Source organism: Cyanistes caeruleus, chromosome 2, assembly GCF_971803275.1.
Source record: "Cyanistes caeruleus chromosome 2, bCyaCae1.hap1.1, whole genome shotgun sequence".
Lineage (NCBI taxonomy): Eukaryota > Metazoa > Chordata > Aves > Passeriformes > Paridae > Cyanistes > Cyanistes caeruleus.
Genome location: NC_141702.1, coordinates 36930206 through 36952943, shown reverse-complemented (window position 1 = coordinate 36952943; position 22738 = coordinate 36930206). Strand labels below are relative to the sequence as shown.

At 34.9% G+C, this 22738-nt stretch overlaps 1 protein-coding gene and 1 long non-coding RNA gene across 10 annotated transcripts in view; one reads left to right on the top strand and one right to left on the bottom strand.

The window, feature by feature from the left end:
- MAP3K7 (mitogen-activated protein kinase kinase kinase 7) overlaps window positions 1-22508 on the top strand; it is a 47173-nt gene extending 24665 nt beyond the window's left edge. For 2 of the 9 annotated variants that reach the window (XM_023922240.2, XM_086876547.1), the window contains 6 exons: window positions 1862-1942; window positions 8150-8214; window positions 13802-13910; window positions 16696-16757; window positions 17291-17406; window positions 19475-22508. In XM_023922240.2, the coding sequence (XP_023778008.2) occupies window positions 1862-1942; window positions 8150-8214; window positions 13802-13910; window positions 16696-16757; window positions 17291-17406; window positions 19475-19655 (614 nt within the window). In that variant the 3' untranslated portion in view covers window positions 19656-22508. Of the gene's footprint in view, window positions 1-1861; window positions 1943-8146; window positions 8215-13801; window positions 13911-15790; window positions 15878-16695; window positions 16758-17290; window positions 17407-19474 lie in introns of all 9 variants that reach the window. The other 7 variants (XM_023922235.2, XM_023922236.2, XM_023922238.2 and 4 more) reach the window with 7 other exon arrangements.
- LOC111925722 (uncharacterized) lies at window positions 13903-18078 on the bottom strand. Its single transcript, XR_002862418.2, has 2 exons — window positions 17999-18078; window positions 13903-13942 (listed from the first exon to the last, which is right to left on the bottom strand). It is a non-coding gene; the product is annotated as an uncharacterized LOC111925722 (long non-coding RNA).
- Window positions 22509-22738: the final 230 nt, after the last annotated feature.

The window sequence follows — 22738 nt, the reverse complement described above, 5'->3', positions numbered from 1 at the left end:
AATCTGTACACTTGGCAAACACTTTCTTGTCTCTTTTCTTCATCAAAGATATTGTTTGTTGGTATATGTAAACTTCAGGTTTTAAGTTTCATATGTGAAAGTTTTTGTGTTATGGCATATGACCAGATTTAAATAAACAAAATTACTTCTGTTAGTTCAGGGTTATTTAGCTGTTTGAGTATTTTTCTACCAATATGAAAATTAGGGTAACTGAGTAGCTGCAATTAATAAGGAATTACACATCAAAATTCTAGCTTTCTTGTGCACCATGGCTATTTTATTTTTGTTCTTCATTGTGTTATGATTACTCCAGGATCTTGTTTTACTAAATATTGAGGTACTGAAATAATATTTATCCTGCCCTAAATTCGTTTTACTTTCATGTTTTTATTTTAAAGCCTTATTCCAAAATCTGTCTTTTGTACTGTCAGTCTTTGACTGGATGACTGTGTAGCACATCTCACCCCAAATATCTCTAAAGGTGTCTTAACATAGAAGGAAGCTGTGTGCTTACCTGGTAATAACACCATGCTGGTTTTATTTTAAAACATGTCAGGACTCACTTTGGTCACTGACATTCTTAATGTAACTTTTTGATATTAGCAGAGATAACCTGGCCCTCCTTTGTACGAGTTTTTAATTTTCCTAGGTTGTCTTCTTTAAGTGCATTGCTTTGAAATAATAATTACTATTCAGAATAATCTACGGGCTTTTTCGGATTTTTTAATCATGACTGCAGGGTTTCTTTTCTTGAAATAAAGGTACATATTGAACATACTATTTTTGGTTTGGGGTTCTTTGGGTAGTTTTTTTGTAAAATCACTTCATGCAGTGGTGGACTATGAGAAATGAGGTCAAGCACATCTGACCGTAACTTTTTCAAAAAGAGGTGAAACAGCACTATATTGGTTTTGGTTTCTTTTTGAATCTTGTTAACTGTGTGACAGAAATAATATGCTGTGAACCTGAAAAGAAACTGCATGGCTGGGTGAAGATTGGGCTGTTGTTAAATCAGGTTGAAAATGATTTAATCTTGTTCCATCATCCTCTAGATTAAATGTAAGAGTAAATCATGTAATGCATATCACCATTACTTAGTGAGATGAGTATTTTTGGTAGATACACTTTGGTAGATATATTCAGATTTTTCTCTAAATAGGAACAATTTATCTTAAACTACAGAAGTGGTAAAAATTTAAAAAAGTATGATTAGATTTTGTTTCAAAGTGTATAATGTCTCTTGAACATTATTCAAAACTTAAAAAGCTGGTTGTTATATCCAGTTTTCTAAACAAAAAATCTTCACTAGTAGGACAAAAGAGTAACTGGCAGGAGTGATTGTCAAATGTAATAAAAGTAAGCATTTTTTCAGAGATACATGAGATTTGCTTTGAAAGGAGATGAGTTAAGGAAACAGAAGTACCTAGCTATTAGACTTTTTATTAAAGTAGTTTATATCCAACACCAAAGAGAAAATGTTAGTTATGTTCAGGCAATCAAGATTCTTTTCTGAATGTACAGGTGAACTGAAATAATTTAATTTGTTCTCTATTTGGATAATTACATTTGGTTTTCCCTTCTGTGTTGCCATGCTGCTTTCTGTGTTTGACTTTTGTGTTGCTAACTATAACTAATTACACTGTGTTGTAATGATGGCTAGTTCTGCATTTTTTGCTTTTTAACAGTTGCTTTACTATGTGTAAGCATGAGTGGAAGGCAATGCAGTTTATTCTGCATGACACATTTTTGCATGAACTCTAGTTTAACCAAGTATATGAACAATGCAGTATTAGGAATTTAATAATTTTGCTCTTGCCATTTTAGTGTTTTGCATGTGTATTGTATATGTGTATTTTTTCAGCCTATTCCAAGCCTAAACGAGGCCATCGTAAAACTGCTTCATTTGGCAACATTCTGGATGTCCCTGAGATCATCATACCAGGTATCGCAGACCAGGTGAACGGGTCAATTGGTTAAGATGCCGGAATAATGATCAGACTGCTAAAATACTTCTTGCTCCAGTTGCTTTAGGACAGGCCCAGAAATTATCCCACTAAATTTTTCATAATGCTTCAGTAAAGAGGAGCATGATATTTTATTACAAACTTACTTTTATCAGTTAATTATTCAATCTTCTAATTCAAATTTACTTCTACTGATAAAGGACTTTTTCCCTTAACAATCTTGATGTTCAGTCTTCTTACAGAGGAAAAATATACATGCAGTCTTGTATTACAGTACCTCATTTGGTGAAAATGGACCTAAGTTGAAAAATTCATAGTCTAGGTAATTCTTTTGCCACAATCTTTGTTGTGTTTAGGTTCCCATTTTTAATCAGGTAACAGTAGAACAGAAATCTAAGATAAAGATTTATGTAAGATAAATTATGTACAGAACTTTAAATCCATGTGATATTTGTGATTAAAACATTAACACTTATTCTGTGTAATTGTTATATTTGACTACACTTTCCAGGGCTGAAATGTGTGTGCATGAGGTACTGCTGGTGTGTTTAAATAAATACAAACTAAAATCACTAGGAGAGGCTTCTGATAGGAAAAAAATTAATCAGGCACCATGATGGGAATATCATTTGGGACTTTAATGAATAATTCTCATGTATCCCAAATCTTTTTTTTAGTTAGTAGCATGATGTTTTTCTTTCTTTTATTTCATACTTCTCAAAGCCTAAAAACAAGTATAATCAATCCCAAACTGTGATAGGCATACCATTAACAGTATGCAAGTCACTCAAAATGGCATGTCAGGGCAGGAAATGCAAGTGATAGTATCTAAAAATCCATTAAAAACTGTGGCACTCCTATTCTAAATTTCTGTCATCTGAGGAGGTTTCCTTGTAAATCTTGATATTGGTAGGTATGATAAAGCTGAATGCAAAAGATAATTTTGTACAAAAGTTTCTTTCAAATCACTTTATTGAAGGTTACAGTAAAAATAGAGAATATGGTATAAGTAGATTCCAAAGAGCAATAGCACCCGTAAAAAGAAAACCTCTTTGGCACTGAAGCTAACAAATTAGCAAAAAAGTTTACTAAAGTAGCTTTTCACTGTGACTTTCAAGTAGTCCTGTCCTGCACTAACATAAATGAAATCCTGAAAAAGCACGGAAAGCAAAAGTGAAGACATCTGTCCAGTTTCAGTGTTAACTCACAATGAGAGCCTGGTAAATAAGCTCTGGAAGCTAATGAGTGCATCTTGTCTCTGTACACTGTCTGCCCATAACATTGAGGTTTCCAAGAAACGTTGAAACTTTCAGGCAATAGTGAAGAAGCCAGTGAAATATAATACCATGTTGTTTTCACAAAATAGATTGTACCCGTCTATTGGTTTCCTAGTTAGTCATTAAAAATTATTCAGCTGGTCTATTTTAATTGAACTTGACAGGATGGAAATTTCAAAATAATATGGAATACATATTAAAAAAATAGAAACCTGTAGAAATAAAAAAAAGGTATAGGGTTGGAACAAGCATATTAATGAGTTTTCTCAAAATTTACTCCTAAGGTATTTAAGTCAAATAAGTGATAATAAAATTCCCTGTTAATGCTTTATTGGAAGCACCTATTCAAAGAGGAGGATTAGAATATCACATAGGGAGAATTTTGCTGTGACTGAATAGAAGTAGGGTAAAATCCACAGTCATGCATCCTGAATCATCACTTTTTGTCAAGAATTTTTAATAAAATGACATAGCACATGCATGGAGATAATCCCAGGTAGTGTGAGACATGAATCTTCTGTAGTTGTGAAAAACATCTTAAGGTTCATTTCCAGGAAAGATAAAGAAGCACTGACACTATTACTGTCCCTCGTTGAGTATAATTAGGAATGAAACATACTGTTCTGGTCAGCCATATAGAAGAACCATACATGCACGCAAATAATATGAAGAAGAGTTACTAGAATAAGTGGAGTTTAGAGAGTATAAGAACAAATCTGAAAGCATGGCTTTTTTTAGCCCACAAAAGCTGAGAATAAATAATTATTTTCTATAGATGAATCTGAAGCTAAAAAGTAGCAAGAGAGAGCTACTTAAGCGAAAAGACGGCATTGGCACTACAGAAAAAATATGTAAATTGTCCGCAAATAAATCTTGACTTCAAATATAAAGTTTTCCGGTTGTCAGAGCAGCTTTCCAGTAATAATCCCAAAGCCAGAAAAAAATGAGATTAATTACATGACAGAATGTGATCATCTGCCCAGTAAACTAATTATATTCATCTGTATACTTGTCACTTCTTTCCTTTCTTTACTCTCTCAGCACAAGGCTCTCAGTTCTGGCCTCTGAACACACTTTTCACTTTCTAGAACCCTAAGCTTCCAAGACCCCCAAACTGCTACCACCACCTCAGTCCCACCCAGTTACATTCCATGCTACTTCTGCCACAGACCCAGCTCCTCTGGACTTCCCTGGGCACGTCCCTCGGTGGGGTGAGCAGCTCATCCCTGTCCTTGGAGCCGCACAAGTGTCGGTCTGTGCTGCTGCCTGGAGTTGTGCTGAGCACATGGTAGAGCAGCTGCTGCCCGGAGAGGGGAAGCACCAGGCAGGCATGTTACCGTGAGTCAGCTGCTTTGGGCAGAGCTATTTTGGAAGTATGAGTACTACATCTGCTATCATTGGGGGTTTTCGTAATCTGTTGCCTCAACTGCTTTTCGTCCATGAACTGATTATGCTTCCAAGGTCGTAAAATGCATACTTTATCAATTAAAGGTAAAATGTTGACAGAAGGGAATATATTTGCTCTTTCTAAATAAGTACAATAAGGGTGAATAGAACTATTTGTTTATTTAAGATTCTGTTTTGTGTTGTTAGTTTACAAAACTGAAAAACGGGTCAAATACACAAATCCTTTGTGTAACAACTTAGCAAATGAGTTTGCAGTGGTGATATCCTGCAGCCAGATTGGCCTAGTGACATATCAATTCTTTTTCTTCATTTACAGTATGTCTGGTACAGGTTATAAGCACCAACTTTATTATTATACACATATTTATATATGAAAGGTAAAAACCCTAGTAAGAACAAAAGATTTAAGTATCTTTATGTTTAAAGAAACAAAAAAAAATCTGAATTCTAGTTTGTATACATTTTGGATAGAAACCATTCAAGCAGCATCTAGCAAATATACCTACAAGTACAGCCTTCTCTTCAGTGGCAATGTTAGACATCTCGTGCATTTAGCATGTGTGCTTTTGGCTATGTAATTTTGTCATCTGAAACTGTGCCACAGTGCTACGATTTTTATAGCATTGACGCTGCATAAATGATTATTCAAGATAGATGCATTTTGTGGAGGGTCTTTAGAAGGTGCATAGGAATTATGGATGCTGTAGGTCTGCAGTTTTTCTATCTACTTTTAAAATCAATGTATGCCAGAAACCCCATCCTTGTCTTCCCAGATCACTTCATTCTTCTGGAATTCAGATCAATGCTTTAACTTCTTCAAAATGTCTTGCAGCACTGTTGTAGTCACTGATCATCCTTCACTGTGAGAGAGGTTTGAGCACTGTAGATGTGTAAGAAAGAGAGAGGGGACTGTGAGTAAATAAGAAAGTGTAAAAGGAGATGCAAGTGTCTGCTAAAGGGCAGGGAGAAGAGGTCATAGCTGGTCTGGATGTTTGGCGGCTGGGTGGGGGTGGTGATCAAAAGCTTAATAAGCTGTACAATTTATTTTTGCCTAGAGTATGTGGGGCAGGACATGATGGAAGTTTCCTCTTCCTTTAGAATTTAATTTTAGAAAATAAACAACACGATGTGAAATGGGTTTTTCTGAGGCCATGAAGTATGTTTGTGACATTTGCTTTTTAATCTTAAAATCCTGTAAACCACCAAAAGCCTGACACTGTGCATCAAGTTACTATGGATTAACTTCTGTCCACGTACAAATCTCTTAGCTTTTATAATGAGGAAAAATTACTATTAAATGGACATAGAGGTAAGAACAAGATCAAAACTGGGAGAGGAAAGCATAAAGAAGTACCCATGATCTTTTCAAATAAATATTTTTTATTGTGTTGTATAGTGTATTTTTCAATTGAAATTTGTCTTGAATCTGGAGCAATAAGTATTTGTTGATTTGTAGTCTGTTTCTGCCTTGTTGAAGCTATTTGCCAGATGTCTGCAGTATTATACTAATTAAAATGGCATTGCCTAGTAGAGCTTGCTCTTCCCTCATGCTACTAACTTGAAGATATTTTATTTAAAGGTGTTCATTTTTTACAAAAGTAGTTTTGGCCCCTCTTTCCCCACCCCCCCCACCCCTTCACTTCCCGCAAGGCATTTTCTTTTCTTTCTTGCACCCCACCCTGATTATTTTAACATTTTGTCAGCCATGTTCTAATATTTCAGCAACACATGTGCTGGGTTCTTTAAATTCACAAATGTTGCTAATCTGAAATGAGAATTTCAGATATTTTTGCAAGCCTATTTAAGCTGAGCTAATTTTATAACAACATTGTTGAATGAAATGTGCACATAATTTTGTATCGGTCGTGGGTGGATTGCACATATGTTGAATATTGAGATGAGCTGTGTCAGCCAGATGAAGTATCCACAGCACAGAATTCAATTAAATGTATAATCTTGTTTGTTAAATGATTACATAGTGAAAAAGTTCACTGCAAATGAACAAGTTCAGACATTTTGACATAGATTTGTCATTCACGAGATCCCTAGTATCAAAGTATGCAACAGACTTAGCTGTTGCTGCTTAGGTAAGTATACACTTTCCCTGAATTTCAGAAGCAAAATATCAAGACCACAGAACAGTTGCAATTTCAATCCATCTGTAGTCAGAGCAAAAAGTATATTCCTGTTTTAGAATCCTGCTTGATTTTCTTATATGCTTGTTTCTTATAGTACCTTCTATAAATTTTAAAAAGACGTGACAAATCGATAAAGTTACACTAAACATTTTGTATTGCTGTTTTGTGGTAGTGTGTTCCTACATGTAATAGTATATATATTAAAAAACTCAAAGGCTTAATAAATAATTATTAAATTCTTATATGTTAATATTAAAGTCTTCTATTTTTGTAGTAACTGTTGCAATTCAAAATGCATGTTAGGATAGGCTTGGAGTCGTGGGAATGATGCTGAATGAGAAGTATCTGAAAGGTCAGCAATGTGCTGCCTTTTGCAGGGCTTTGAGTGAGCTGAGTTGGTGGCTGAGTGCAGGGCTGCTGGGCGAGGGGCTGCCACGGCTGCAGTACATGTTTCAGATGCTCCCCTCCAGTCGCAGAGTTACGTAATGCGGAGCTAAGAGCAAGAATTTTGAGCATTGTCAGCTGTTACTCAGGACGTTTTGGTGTTTCCTTTTGGACAGCTGACCTGCTCTCAAGAGATAATATAAACAATCACTGTAATAAAAATCAAAGTAGTCAGGGAGATTCTGTTGCATAATCTCCTTTTATTTTTAAGGAGATTTTGTTTCCTGAAGATGCCTTTGATTGCTTGTCAGTGCTAAAATTTAAACTGTTTTATATAGCTGTCACTGGTGGATAATTGCGAACAGGTGGAAGGAGAAGAGGAAAAGATTACAGCATTGTGCTTCGTAGGTTGATGGTGAGATGTGATTTAGCTGAACGGTCCCCTTTTCACACTTCTCAGAGCATGAGAACAGGACATAGTTTCGTTCCTCTGAAGGAGACAGGAGACCAGAAGGAAGCGCTTTCCCTTCTGAGTTTTCTTGCAGGGAGTGGCACACAAGCAGAAGTCCTTGCTGTGTTCCTTGAGCAAGCCAAAGAGCAACAGGTTAAAGCTGGCAGCCTGTTATCTTCGCGGTTTAGCTTTTAGAAATCCCCATAACGTAACGCACTTGAAATAGATGTCGTCATCAGCTCCTGCCCCAAGTACTAAGCCTGACCAAATACATGTGACAGAAGATGGTGGAGTAGAGTGCAGCAGCTATTCATGTGGTAGGAGTGGTTATTGTATTAGGGTATACTTTTTGTGGACAGGCCAGCATGTTTTGAGTTAAAATTCTGCAGCTGTCTCTCTCTCCCCCTCTCTCACTTTGTCTCTGTGGATTTGTACAAATTCCAAGCTCCTCTGCAACAGTCGCACCCTTCTTATTTTGTTCTGAATATATTTCACTGGTTTGTTTTTGTTTTGTTTTTTTCCCAGCAGGAAACGGACAGCAGAGGCGCAGATCCATTCAAGATCTTAGTGTTGCTGGAACAGAGTCCAGTCAGGTAATGTCCTTCTCATCTCTTCTTTGCCTTTCAGTAAAGTCAGCACCAAATCTGGACTGGGGAACCAATCTGGAAATCTTCACCTTTGATGCTTTCATAGTAATGATGTGGAAGCTTGGCAGACTGTAGTGTTGTTAGTATTGCATTGAAATGAGATTCCATGAGGGCAACTATGAATGAGCTGTAGATGAGAAGCGTTTTCTGTATAGCTTATGCAGTGTTTATCACTTTTATGTACACATGTTTTTTTGTGTACCGCTTAATTTGGCTGAGGGCACATGTTGCACAGGAAAGCCTTTTCATCTCTCTATGTGTCGAAAACAATTGTAATTACTACTTGTTGTGTAAAACTTATATATAGACTCACTTTCTGCATGAAAGTAAAAAGCATATGCATCAGTATAATAAATGCTATTTATTATCAGTCTCTGAATCCTGAATAGTAAATTACAGAGATATCTCTCTGTTTCTTGTGAAAGGTTTACAGCAGGGTGTTGTCACAAAGTTTTGTTTAAAAAAAATACTTTTTATAAAAGATATTTTATAATAAGATAGCTATATGTCTATTACATGGTATTGTAAATGCCATGGTAACAGAAACAGTGGTATGCTACATAACATGCTCCTAGTTTCATTTCAGTTTTAAATGAGAAAAGTATAGCTAATGCTTCATTCAAATGTGTTTATTTTGTGTTTTTAATTGCTTCAGTAATTCAGAGACTATTTGGCCCTTAGTGTGAATTGGCAATTTTGAAATCCTTACTATTATTTGTGTGTGAGATACTTGTGCTTAGCATATTCAGCGGGTTAATCAGGTTTCCTTAATAAACAGCCTACTCCAATAATCTAAAATAGGTGGTAATTCTTAGAGGTATAATTATTAGGGAGATAACCTTTGATTTTTCTTTAATTACATGGAGTATGATAGCCACTGAAACCTCATCATTCCTGTAGGTATTAGTAAATTTACTGTGTACATCTACTAGAAAATAACAAGTCTACGTAATACATTTTAATATCTTCAGAGAAGACAGGTGTGTTAGTAATCTGTAAATTTTAGGAACGAATTTAGCCTATTAATTTAATTGTAGAATTAAAATTATGCAAGACTTGGGAGAAAATTTAAGTGACAGTACATCAATTACACCAAATTGTGCTGATTGATGTATGAATATACTTAATTATAGCTTTGTTATTTAAAAGTTTTCATTCTCTTAATTTTAATGAATGGTTGATATTTCAGATTTTCATAATTTGCTTCATATCTTAATAGGTATTATAATAATCCTTTGAAAGCTATTCTATTGCTTGTATGGGTGTTCTAGCTAAATTGTCCTTATTAACAGAAGGATACAGAAATTTTCTTGTATGTTTACCTCACCAATTACTCCTTTGGCTCTATAGAAGTACCAGTCACATTTTTCTTTCTTGCTTCTGATAAGTGTACATATTGGAAATGTAAGTGGAAGAATCACAATTATCTGTTGCTATCCTGCAGTTTCTTTGGAAACATTATGGTAAAATCTGAAAAATGTAACATTTTCACATGCATGAAAAATGCAGTTTGAAAGACATTTTTGACTTTCCATATAAACAAATAAGAAATTTTTATCCCTTTTTTGATGTGAGGAGAGACAGGAAAATCTGCTGAAACTAATGCTAACTTTTGATGTACACATGCGTGCATATTAAAAAAAATGGAAAACAGTGAACAAACAGAGCACAATGTAATTATGGCTAAAGACTTCAGACTAGTAATTATGGGTTTCTCTAGGTCTGGATCTGAATGCCTTGACTTTTTAGCAAAAATTTTGAACTATTATCCATATAAGCATTCTACAAGCCAAAGCAGAAAAAATGGTCTGAGTGGCATAGCTGTGGTCAGTTTATCCAATCTCCCCATATGCACCATACCATATATAGGGTATCCTTGGTAATGTGAAAATCCCCTTCCCCCCTCCCTCCCTTCATTGCAAACATCCTTCTTCCCTGCATTCCATTCTCCCTTACACCCACTCTGCAGCACAGCCTTCTTCACCAGGCAGCCATGGCCCCGCGTGCCTCTGCTCCCTCACCCAGGCTGTGAAAGGCCCTATCCCACTCAGAATTGTAGGATTGTGCCTCTTTTCTGGCTTTTTATTATTTGACACAGTAAAGCTGATCAGAAATATTTTTATTTAATGTATTTTTCCTGAAAATTGCTGCTGTGTTTCTGTTACAACTACTGTTTTTAATTAGAAAAGTTTTTCCAATTCAGAATGGAATTTTTCTTAAAGTGAAGGAAAACACCAGGCTTGTATATAAATATTCAAATATATGGATCTATAATATTAATTAATATGCAATTATATATACATATATATATATACAATAAATATTTAATAATGCATATACCAAAGTTTGGGTGCTTACCTGAAAGGGGTAGACCAAGACTCTTGGTCCTGTGCACCTGTTTGTTTTCATTTGACCATCTTGTATGTTTTACAATTGTGTGTCTATTTCATGTCTGTGTGCTTTAAGAATAATTTTTTGTGTAGTTTGTATGCCTGACCATTACTGTGTTTATGTTGTTGAGACTCTTAAGGCACTTTACAGTGTTGCTCTTACTGGCTTTCTCAGTAACAGTCAGTAATAGTGCTTCGCAAAGAGTTTACTACTCAGCATCAACAGTTTAGATAGGAAAATTTGCTAGGTCAAAGATTTTCCATCTTTGGATCAGCTGTTAGAGTGATTAGGTGTTGAGAACACATGTTTAGGTCTGAATTTTCACAGATTTTAGCACTTGGTGACCTTAGACTGCTTCTTACTCAAAGTGACATGAGCAGCACTGATGTAGCTGTCCCTTCTAAAGTCATATGCTACATTTTCATTTGTTTCTGTCCATATAATGTGATGATCTGCTAATTACGCCTTTTTTTTTTTTTTTTTTTTTTTTGGAACTGAATTGTTTAAATTGTTTCTTCTGCCTATGTCCCTGTACTTGCACTTTAAAACATTTTAGTATGTCATCTGTCTAGTGCTATTGCTCTTGGCTAAACACCTTTGTAACATAGAAACAGATGTGCAGTCTCTGAACTGCAATTACTAATATTTTTGGGGATTTGAAGGAACACAGCAAATTGTTATTTATTCTGCATGCAGTCTTTACAAAATTTAACATTTTACACAGATACTGAGAAATATATCTAGCATAATGACTCAAGATCTACAGGTCATAACCTGATCTGATGCCCATTGTGGTATCTGTCTCCTTGCCTGTGTATCTTTTATTGGTTTAGTTGTTTTGTATTCATCTTTCACAGTACTGTCATAAATACCAAAACTACCTACTTCCTCTTTTAAACACTTTTTTGTTTTATTTTGGGATTGTTGGTTTTGGGGGAGAGGAGGTGTCATAACTGTTGCTGGGCTTTCAAAACTCTTATAGTTCACTTTGAAGTGAAAAAAATCACTATATTAAAGAAAACCATGTACTGACACGACCAGTTGAGAAGCAAGGTCAGAATGTAGATGCCCACATGCATGCAATCTAACTGGGATAATATGGGTATCTGATATTACAAAGATGAATCACTATGTCCATGAGATTGTGAAATTTGTTACAGATGCACATTTGGGTTTTTTCCTCTCCTTTCACAGCAAGATAAATTTCACAGATAAGATGAGGAAACAGGACTAGTAATGATGATTTCTTTAAATTCTGTTGCCTATTTAAATTAGACTTCAGAGAGGATTATTCCTCAGAGCATGTCAGCTCTTCCAGACCGTAAGTCTTTGAGAAATGGAAGCTAAGAATGCCATGTGGGTTTCACCACCTGGCAAAGATGATTTGAGAGTAAACTGCTAGCAAGTCCAGAGGAAGCAAGGATGAAGGGGTAGCAGAAACTGATGGCTAAAGTCCAGACGTTGTCTGGACTGTCAGAGGGCTGCCATCCAGGTGGCCTAAAACATCTCACTCAACACACACTCAAACATAGTAATCTAACCAGTGTTCAGTTTGGGAAACTTCCTTTCAACTTCGTAGTGCTTTTTAGATATGCTTCAGATGTGATTCCTTAATTTCTGTATCTGCTGAATTTCATGTAAATAATATCAAGGAAATGTTTTTTTGGTTGGTGAACCAAAACAATCTGGTAAAGCACTGAGAACTTACTGTAATTAGAGTATTTCTCAGGTGCCCCTCACTATCTACTATAGATACTCAACAAATCCCTTTTTGGATAAAGGACTTTTCTGCTGTTACAAGTGCTTTCTCTATCTTCTGATCTTTTACATCAGCACGGTGTGTTTATCATTCATATCTGAGGACACTAACAGTAAGCTCAACAACATAAACCTTTCTTAATGTCAACAAAAACTCCAACACAAAAGATTTTTCAAAATGTCTGCTGCCATCATCTTGAACATACCCATCAGATTATTTCTAGTTGATTGTCCTTGTTTCTAGATATTAACATAAAACATGAAATGTTAATAAAAGTCACAGAAGAAAGACTATGCATTTGAGATAATGGATGTTTCAGTGTGTAGAATCTTATTATTCTTTGGATTGTTACTTTGCTTGAATCCTGAATTTTGAAATTTAAAGTAGGATATTTGGAAATAAAGTCATAAAGAAATGTAATTCCTAGGTAATGTATATTTGAGTGCTCATTTTGAAAAATTGAGTAATGAATCATTTCATGCTAATACACCATCCTGAAAATAGTTGTATTTTAATAGCATCTTTTCTTTTTATTTCAGTTTTTTTCTGAGAGACTTGCTGGGGTTTATAGTCTTAAATCCTTTACTGTGTTAATTTAATGTCACCGGGGGGATATGTGAAATAGAAACATATATATTGTAAATAACATTTCTGAAAAAGCAGCTTAGTAGAACAGTGAAGTCTGTATTATGTTTTTGTGCATTGGTAAACAAAAGGATTATTGGAGGAGTCAAACATGTAAAAATGCATGAAAAAACATCCTTCAGAATTTTGGTTTAGTTCTTAATTTGCTTCATGAGGGAGAATGTACTCATTTTCTGATTGAGGTGTTTCAATTGACTGATCCTTTTTGAATAAGCTCTTTTTTCATGTTTTCTGAAGATTAGTCACATAACCTCTGAGTTAACAAAAGAACCAGAAGAAAACTGTAGATTAACACATGCAAGTGCAGCTACTAAGCTGTATTCCTTTAATATAATATAGTTCCATTCATTGATTAAATGTTGGAAATAAACTTCATTTTCCTCTTTATGTTAGGGAGCTGCTAGATTTCACTGAATGATGGTGTCAAAATCACTAGACATACTGTAATGCTCTTCTAAAAAGATCTTGCACAAATTGTTCAGCATTGCTTTTTGTTATGCCGATCAGCAAAATTATATCAACTTCTTTTACACAGTAAAGAAGAAATGGAGATGAAATTATCTTTGCAATGCATGTACAGTTGACCAAACCATCAGGAGAACATTCAGGGTAAAAGCTTGGGGAGGAAGAGTATTTTGGAGGATTATAAGTTCAGATTTCTTCAATTTTTTTTCTTTTTACTAAACTTCTCAAAAATCTTCTGTTAACTTGTCATTTTGTTTTATTTTGTCATTTCAGGAGAGTAGAAACAGCAGTAGATCATCTAGTCCTAGTGTGAGAATGATCACTACCTCGGGACCAACCTCTGAAAAGCCAACACGTAATCCATGGACACCAGATGATGCAGGTAATCCTTAGTTTATTATGTCAATTTTTTGCCTGTAAAAAAAAATCAAAATATTTGTTTGATAATGATATGGGGTGTGTGCTCAGACATAAATAAAAGTAAGGGATGAAGGTCATGGTTCTTTTAAGTTCTGCTTAAATCCTATCATTACATTACTGCCTTGTTTTTCAAGTACGCTTTAAGAATACTTTTTTATAGATTGTTAAATTACATAAACTTGTAAGCATTTTGCTTGTAAGAAAGTACTGTAAATTGCAGTGATAGTAATATTTAATGAGGATCTTGTTAGCAGTGTTTTTTGCTATAGTGTGGTTTTGGGGAATTAGGGGCATAGACATCTTGGAACATTTTAGTCTCGTTCATTTGTATTTTGAATGCACATTTAAAGATTTCATTGCCCTGACACCTGGAATTAAATGTTACATAGGTGAGTATCACCTGGAGTAGGTTACCTCTGTTTACCATCTCTGTTGTAATTTTGCTTATGCAGAATGTAGATGTGCACACAAAATTGCTGGTTTTAAATGCAGTAATGTGTCTGTAGAAACACTGTAAATACTTCTACTGTAGCATCAATGTTCTTTTGTTATGAAATAGGATTAAGAATTAAGATAATTGAATAGTTCAATTTGATTTTAAAAGCCCTAATGCATTCTGTTATGAAAAGAACCAGTACTAGACTGCAGGGAAAAAAAATGGATCCCCTCAAATTACATTTTGGAATATAAATAAAAATTACATTTTTGTTCCCAAAATGTACATGTTTGAATCTTAAATTTAGTCTCGATGGTGCTTCACAGTGCCTCAAATTCTGTAATTTTTTTCTTGTGATCTTTTCATCTGTATGATCACATTCTTTTCCTGTAACCAGCTACAAAATAGAAACTCATATGACTGACTCTAGCACATGCATATGTATATATATACATAAATACAGATGTATATTCACGCACTTGCATTTTACCTACTATAAGGTGATTATGTAAGTTGTAGGGTTTCTTTCCCCGTGTTAATGGGAGTACAACACATTCTGGTGTTTTGCTTCTCTATTTTCTTCTTTCTGTCCTTTGTTGCTTTGCAAGTCATTGAATGCCTTGTCACTCAACTTCTCCAAGCCCTTGCCCACTGCTGCAGCCCACCCTGGGCCGTCTTGTGCAGTATGGACCACAAGTTGCTTTAGGCAGTGAGCACTAACAGGAATTGTTGCCTCATATTAGAAGCAAGCTCTTAACCAGTCAAGAGCTCTTGGGAACTGAAAGCTGCAAATTGTAAGCCACTGTAACGAAAGTTTGTGCCAAGATTTTGGTCTTAAATGCAGCACATCACAAGCTAAAGTCAGGTCTGTTTTCTGGCTCACAGAAATTGCTCACCTTATACCCATGTAAATACAGAATGTGCCATATGTGTATTTTTTTCTTGCTAGGTTTATGTATGCCATGCACAAAGAGTTGTTCAGGTTTCTAAAGAGAGAAAAGATTTTGGTTTTCTGTAAAAGATGCGACCTTTTTAATTTAATGAAGCAAAGGGATAAAACAAGGATGCAGCCAAATCTGGTCAATCAAGGAAAATTTGCAGTTCTGTGATATGGTGCTGAAACACTTAGGAATGTCACCTGAAACATTTACATGTACTGATGTACTTTGAAGCATTGCAGTGATTCCCTCATTGTCACAGTGTCTGTATATGGCAATAGTCTAATGTAGGGAAGGACTTCTCATGTTGATTGCATTTAAGATACCATGGTGATTAAGTCTCTGGTTTTAGGGTTGTTTTCTTTTTCTTTTTCCTTTTTGTTTTTACCACCTTCCAGTTTCCTTACAAGCATACACTTAACCACTTTTTCTCCATTCCCACCCTCTTATTTCTGTTTCCTTTTGAAGCTGCTCTTGGAAATAGCATAGTCTTTGAGGGCAACACCTTAGTTTCTCTACCACGACTACTCTGTGGCAGGTGCTTTTGGGGTATGGGTAAGCAGCCCCTTTTTTCTCCCACCTACCCTCCTCCATATAATCCTCTAGTAGCAATTATGCGGCTGTAAAATCAGTAGTTTCTCCATATGTCTTTACTCCTGTGTCTCTTAAAGCTTAACAGTAACCTTGTGATCCCCAGAATGTGGGCTACTGAAAGATAAGAATGCAGAAACATACTAAATCTGGAATGAAAGCTCTAGAGAAATCCAGAATAACTGCAGTGTAAGAAGAGAGCAGCCATGCCCAGGACGCAGACTGGTTATTGGGTTCCTTGCTACCCACAAAGTAGCTATACAGAGCAGAGAAGATGCCCTAGAGCATGTTGTGAGGAAGATACTTAGAGACCTCACTGGGAGCAGGTTTCAAAACTGAGCAGGAGGTTGTGCTTATTTTATTTTGGCAGAGCTGATTTGCACAGCTTCTAATTTTAAAGTCATTAGATGCATGGGCTGGCTGGCTGATCCTTCATAAACAAGAATGAAATGGCAATTTTTTTAATAAACAGAAATTATCACAAATTGTACAAAAACAGTATTTTTAAAATCTGTGTGCTTATACATGGCTTCTAGAAATGTAGGTTGATAACCATATTTTTTTTATTTTTTTCTTGATGTGATAGACCATACTTTGATGTTCTTAACTATCAGAAAAACAAAATGATTCATCTGCCTTGGGATTGGAACGCTGCTATTTCCATCTGCTTATCCACATTGAGATTGTGTATTGTGAAATTACTTAGACTTCTTGTTTTTTGTCCTGTAAGAATAGAATTAACTCTTTTTAAATACATTGAAGTTTTCTTGGTATTGTTACAGAGACCAATGGGTCAGATAACTCCATCCCAATGGCATATCTCACATTAGACCATCAGTTACAGGTAATAAACATACAGTTTATTAGATTCTCAAGTTTGCATTTCATTCTAACATGTGACTTTGGGGCTGCAAAATATAGTGCCGCATATTTACCTGGGTTTATGTTCTGTCTAATTTTTGACCACGGCTAAAAAAATATATTATGTAATCTGAGATTGGTTGACTCAGGTTTGATCAAGCTATTAAAAACAAGCTCTGGGAAACATGATCTCTAAAACCAAATGTAAGCTGAGTTTGACTGTCAAACATTATTTACTTGAGTGTTACTGCATCAAATTGTTGTATACACTTTAATTTCTGTGTGTGGAGTTAAACATTGCTTTGATTTTTATGACGAGTGTCAGATTGAAAACTTCAGATTTGAGTAAACTTTGACATCGGTGCAGTAATATTTTCCAGGACATGGTTTAACACTTATTTTTAAAGGCTTACTGTTTTTTAAAAGACTGTTATTAATACACTGCAGAGACATTCTAACACACTATTTACTAAGATATCAGTTCATTAGTCTTTAACATGTCTGATTTATTTTCAGCCTCTAGCACCATGCCCAAACTCCAAAGAATCCATGGCTGTGTTTGAACAGCACTGCAAAATGGCACAAGAATATATGAAAGTTCAGACAGAAATCGCATTGCTGTTGCAGAGGAAGTAAGTGAAATGTGTTTGACCTTTTCTCTTCTTCTCTTTCCTATACACAAAGTCTGTGTATAATAATAAATAATGAAAAGTAAATAATAGTCACTGTGACTATTAGTTCTGGCTTTATTGAGTAAAATTTCATATGGTATAATTGTTTTCCAACCTTAAACTCAGAAACAGAGTACAGTACAGCTGCTCAGTACAGATGAAATATTTAGAGCAGGTAATTGAAAGTTCTAATCAATATCAATACTCTTCTTCTGGACAAGTCCTATATAAGGTCATGGCAAATCTCTGTATGTAACAAACTGGTAATGTTTGTTTGGATCATCTCAAATGAAACACCGGAACTGTTAAAGAATCTTGGAATTTAATTTGCTACACTGTCCATTAAAATATTTTCAGTTGTAATTTATAGATAATTGTTTAATTAACAGATTATAGAATTTTGAGTAATATGTCAATGTTACTCATTTTGTAGTTAGTTTTAAATGTGTATCTGACTTTTGTCGAGCGCTGCATTTACAACAATATAATTGATATTCATCTTATATTTTTCTGGCAGGGGTTTAAGACCTGATACTTAAAAGCTGTTACGTACCTTCTCCTTGTGCACTGGAAAAAAACTCTTTCCTCTTGCATTGTTTACACATTTAAGTAAAGCAGCTGCACATATTGTTGTATTAGGTCAAAAATTATTGCTGATTCAGAATTTGACTTCATAACACATTCTGTTGTGTTCTGTTTCCTGATGCTGAGGACCAGTTCAGAGAGGTCATAGTCACACACTAGACCAAATAATCAGCTTGTGACCCACCAGTGTCTGAGCCACTGCAGGCAAGCAGCTGTTAACAGGGAGCTTGCCTTGGTGTTTGTGGATTAGCTAATGAGAAAAATGTGTGTGTAAACCTTTTGTACAGTGGAAATAGCATACAGAGTGGGGAGAAAATGTTACTGTAAGATTGAACCCTATTCGCTTTGGGCTTAGTATTCTGTGAACAATTTGGTTTTTTTCACATGTAACTAGAATTCTTAGATTTGATGAGGAGATAATGATGCTAGAGCTAATATCTTAGTTTTGACTCTATTTATGTTGTCCCCAGTGGTCAATAAATTATTTAATATTTATTTGTTTCAAAATGGTTAATTCTCTACTTTTAGATTCCTACTGGGTTTTTTTCCCTAGGAAGTTTGTGTTCACATTTCTTCCAAACTGTTTTTTTCTTAGTCAGAATGTAATTGTCTATAGGCATTTAAAACAAAAAAAGATGTTGTGATGGGTGAATTTAATGTTGGTTAAGGTAGTTATTAGTTCTAAATTTTCTTTAACTGTAATTAAAAACATATGGCAACAATTAATCAACATGAACTTTCTCCTTTGCTATTTTTTTGCAAAAGTATTGCTGGCAGCTTGCCTTCTTGTCACCTCATAACAAAATAGTAAAACAAACTGCCACGTCAGTTTTGCAGAATATTATAGCAGTATTATCAGTATGTTTGGGCTTCTAAAATCTTTGCTAAAAAATCATGTTGAACACTTACAGCATAAATAATATGAAATGCCAGTTACAGGAGTAATTTCCTTGATTCTACTTTTCCACTGCTTTAATAAGTTCAAGTCCAGATAGAAAGTAAACTAAAATAATAACTAAAAAGTTAGAAAAAAATACTGCATTTTTGTATTTTAAGTTGCCTTTTAGAAATTTAAAATGTACATATAGATACCTAAAATTGGTTTTGAATATATTTGAGATTTTGTGTGGCTCCTTAGGTATTTCACTGTGACCTGTTACCTGTGACCGTAAACTACATCTGAAAGACATTATCTAAAGGACAGTTTTAGAGTCTGAGGTTCAGTCTCTCAGCTATTTTCAAGTTTAAATGTGGACTTGATTTGGAAGGGATTTTTTCCCCAGACTACATTAAAGAATAACATTCTTTTGTCAACTTCTTTTGCACAAAATATCACCAGCTGTGAGTTCAGACTGATAATCAAATACTGACTTGAAACATATGAAGTCATCTGCGCACAAATGGAAATAGAATATAAATGGCAATGACTTTTTTTTTATTTCAGACAAGAACTAATAGCAGAACTGGACCAGGATGAAAAAGACCAGCAAAACACATCACGTCTTGTACAAGAACATAAAAAGCTGTTAGATGAAAACAAAAGTCTCTCAACATACTATCAGCAATGCAAAAAACAATTAGAGGTCATCAGAAATCAGCAACAGAAGCGGCCAGGCACATCATGATTTCCTGGGACCTTTCAAGCGAAAAATATGCACAGAAAAGACTGACTTTTTTATTGTTATTATTATCCCTTATTATGACAGCTCATGAGTGTTAGCTTCTTGGTGTGATCTGTACTTGTCTGCTACACTTAACATCATTTAATTTTCTTTTTCCTAGGTGAAATTCAGTTCAACAGGTTAATTGAATAGGGTGAAAAAACAGTGACTTGAATTAACCAATAGCCCTCAGTTTAAAGCGAGAAGAGTGGCTGTTTGCATGCTCCTAGTGTGAAGGCTAGCCTAACAAGTGTTGAGGAGGCTGCTAAATTGTGAGAACTTATTTTTAGTTTTTGGTGTTACCTCAGTAAGAGAAAAAAAACAAAACTTTCCTGTTTAAGAATGGTTTTGTTCCAGTGTCTCATCTCAAACTATGATTATGATGATTATTTTCATAATAAACTGAAACATGCACCAAGCTGCAGAGGTGATGTTGGCTGACCAGAGTAATTCATCATGCATTAGTGATGCCTTTTACCTGTAGACATAGTGTATTTTTTCCACATGCAAAATGGTAGGCAAACTGATGCCAGCATTCTTGGTTCAGTGCTTGATAGCCCTGCATTTTTGACTAATATATTTCTTGTAATCTTGCATTCATAAAATATTTGAAGTAAAAGGCTGTATTTTGTTTACTTTCTTGGGGTGAATGACATGCAGTTTCATTTAAATACAGGTCAAAATTTAGGAAGGTGATCATTGGATAGGGTTGGTCCCTTGTATAAAAGAGATACAATCAGAAATATGTAAAAGCGTATTTTAAATCTTTACAGCTTTTGTCCCTGTAGAATCTTTGAAAGGAAATTCAGAAAGAAAATTAATGCAGAACTTGAAATACTTTCTCCCTTTGTTTTTGCTCCCTTATTGATTATGCTTCAGGAGTTTTTTTTCTTAAAACTTATTTGGTGAAAAGCATTTACCATAAATGTAAATAAGTTTGTTTTAGATAGAGAGAGAAGAGTTTGGGGAGATGACTTTATTTTAAATAGCAAATTATAAAATGGAGTTGAGTATGCAAATAGTGGGAACTATTAAGAAAATGAGGGAAATAGCTTAGATCTTCATCAGGAATCTCAGTTATTCCAGTCATTTGAACATATCTCAAAGGAAGTTCATCACAGAATGCCTGCTGCCTTTTGTGACTGAAGAATTGCATTTAATGAACTTGAGTGGACTATGTAATGCTCAGTGTTGTTATTTACCATTATTACATAGGAGAAAATAATTACTCATTTACATTGCAGATTGATTATTTGGATTATGAATTAATTTTTAACTGGTACAAAAAAGAAGCACTTCTATATACAATGATAAATTACTCCTTACATACATACATAAGTTTTTGATGTTCTCAGTTACAGGCAGGGTTTTAATAACACTTATTTGCAAAAGTAAAATAGAAAATTGAAGTTTAGCTGCTGAGCCCTATAAAAGAAATAATTTGAAATTTGAAATACGCTTATTTCAAATGAATAGTTACTCATACCCATGAGCAGAACGTGGAAAAACCTTAAGGGGAAAACCTCACACTATTTTCTTTCTCTTCCTGCCTACTTGATAAAAACCATTAATACTGTTGTGCTTATCTGTGAACAGCAAAGAGGACGAACAACTTACTGAACATCCTGTCTTGAAAATAAATCTAATGTTGGCAAACCTTTGGGAGTTAGAAACCTTTCCCTCATTTTATTTAAATAAAGGAAGGGTTCTCATTCCCAAAACCTTAACAGATAATTTGATTAGTTAGCTGAAACTGATATTAGGATCAACTTAAGGGCACACATATTTATAGCAAAATGTAATTGGGGGAGAAAATAACTCTAGTATTAGGAATAGCACAAGTTATCCAAAGCATTGCTGTTCACATACATCTGTCTATCTACCAAAATGGAGACACTCAGTGATCAGCAGCTTACTTAACATATGCTGAAGCATTAAGTAGAGCAGCATAAATATTGATTCTCAACTTCAGAGGCATTGATAGTTACATATTTCCCAGGGAAGTTTTTACATTTTGCTGTGTAGTAAAAGAGATAGGCTTAAAGTAAATCAGTGTTGTATGTGAAAAGTCACTTTATGGCAAGGTTTGAATAATGAAGGTGAATGCAGTGATAAATTAATGGTACATAATACAAAAGTAATTTCTAGCAGTTGCTTATGATTTTTCAGAGTTTACATTAAAAAGGGTTTCAGATTAAAAAATAAGTGCTGTGCTACCATGCACTGTTGGCTTCAGTCAACAGTTTGGTTTTATCACTCTTAATTTTCAAAGGAAATTTGGAGTTTCACTTTCTGCCTTCAAATTGTCCTTTTCTTAATTTTACCAAAAATTTAAAAAACACTTGCCCAGATTTCTCACTGAGGTTTTCCATGTGAAAAAAATAGTTTTTCATAAAAAAAATTCTATAAGGGTAAAATACAGCAGTTTGGGCTAAGAAGAGTTTAACAGCTTGACTTTCAGTGACCTTTACTGTTTTCATAAAGTTGTTTACAAATGTACTTTTATTTTTCTGTTAAGCTATTTGGACTGTTCAAGAACTTTTTTCATGTTCTGTTCAGTTAAAGCTGTTCCTCTAATAATGGAGATGAAACATCTAGTTTTGGCTGGGCACTGCCTTCTCAGAAAAGGTAACAGGCTCTGCTTTTTGTTACAGTCTGTGTTCTGTAAGATATTGTGTAATTGAAGTATGCTTCTGTATACTATGCAGTTCTTCCAAAAATGCTTTTTTAGGCTTTTTGGTTTGTTATTTTTTCTGATGAGGAGTTGAAGATTGTAATTCAAAACTTGTACATAAAATGGTGAATGATTTCATATGATTCAGGAATGAGCAGTGTGGCTTTCTGTTGCAGGGTTTTACTGCTTTGTCAGGAGTCTAATCAATAAAACTGAGAGACTTCCACAAACATGTAGTAATGCCCCACCGCTTGCCAGAGCATCCGTGATCTCTCATGGAATCCCACACTGGGTGGAAGATAATCATCATGCAGTTGTTCCCACTGCTGAAAAAAAATTCTTCTGCTATGAGCTTGTCCCTTCCTGTATGCAG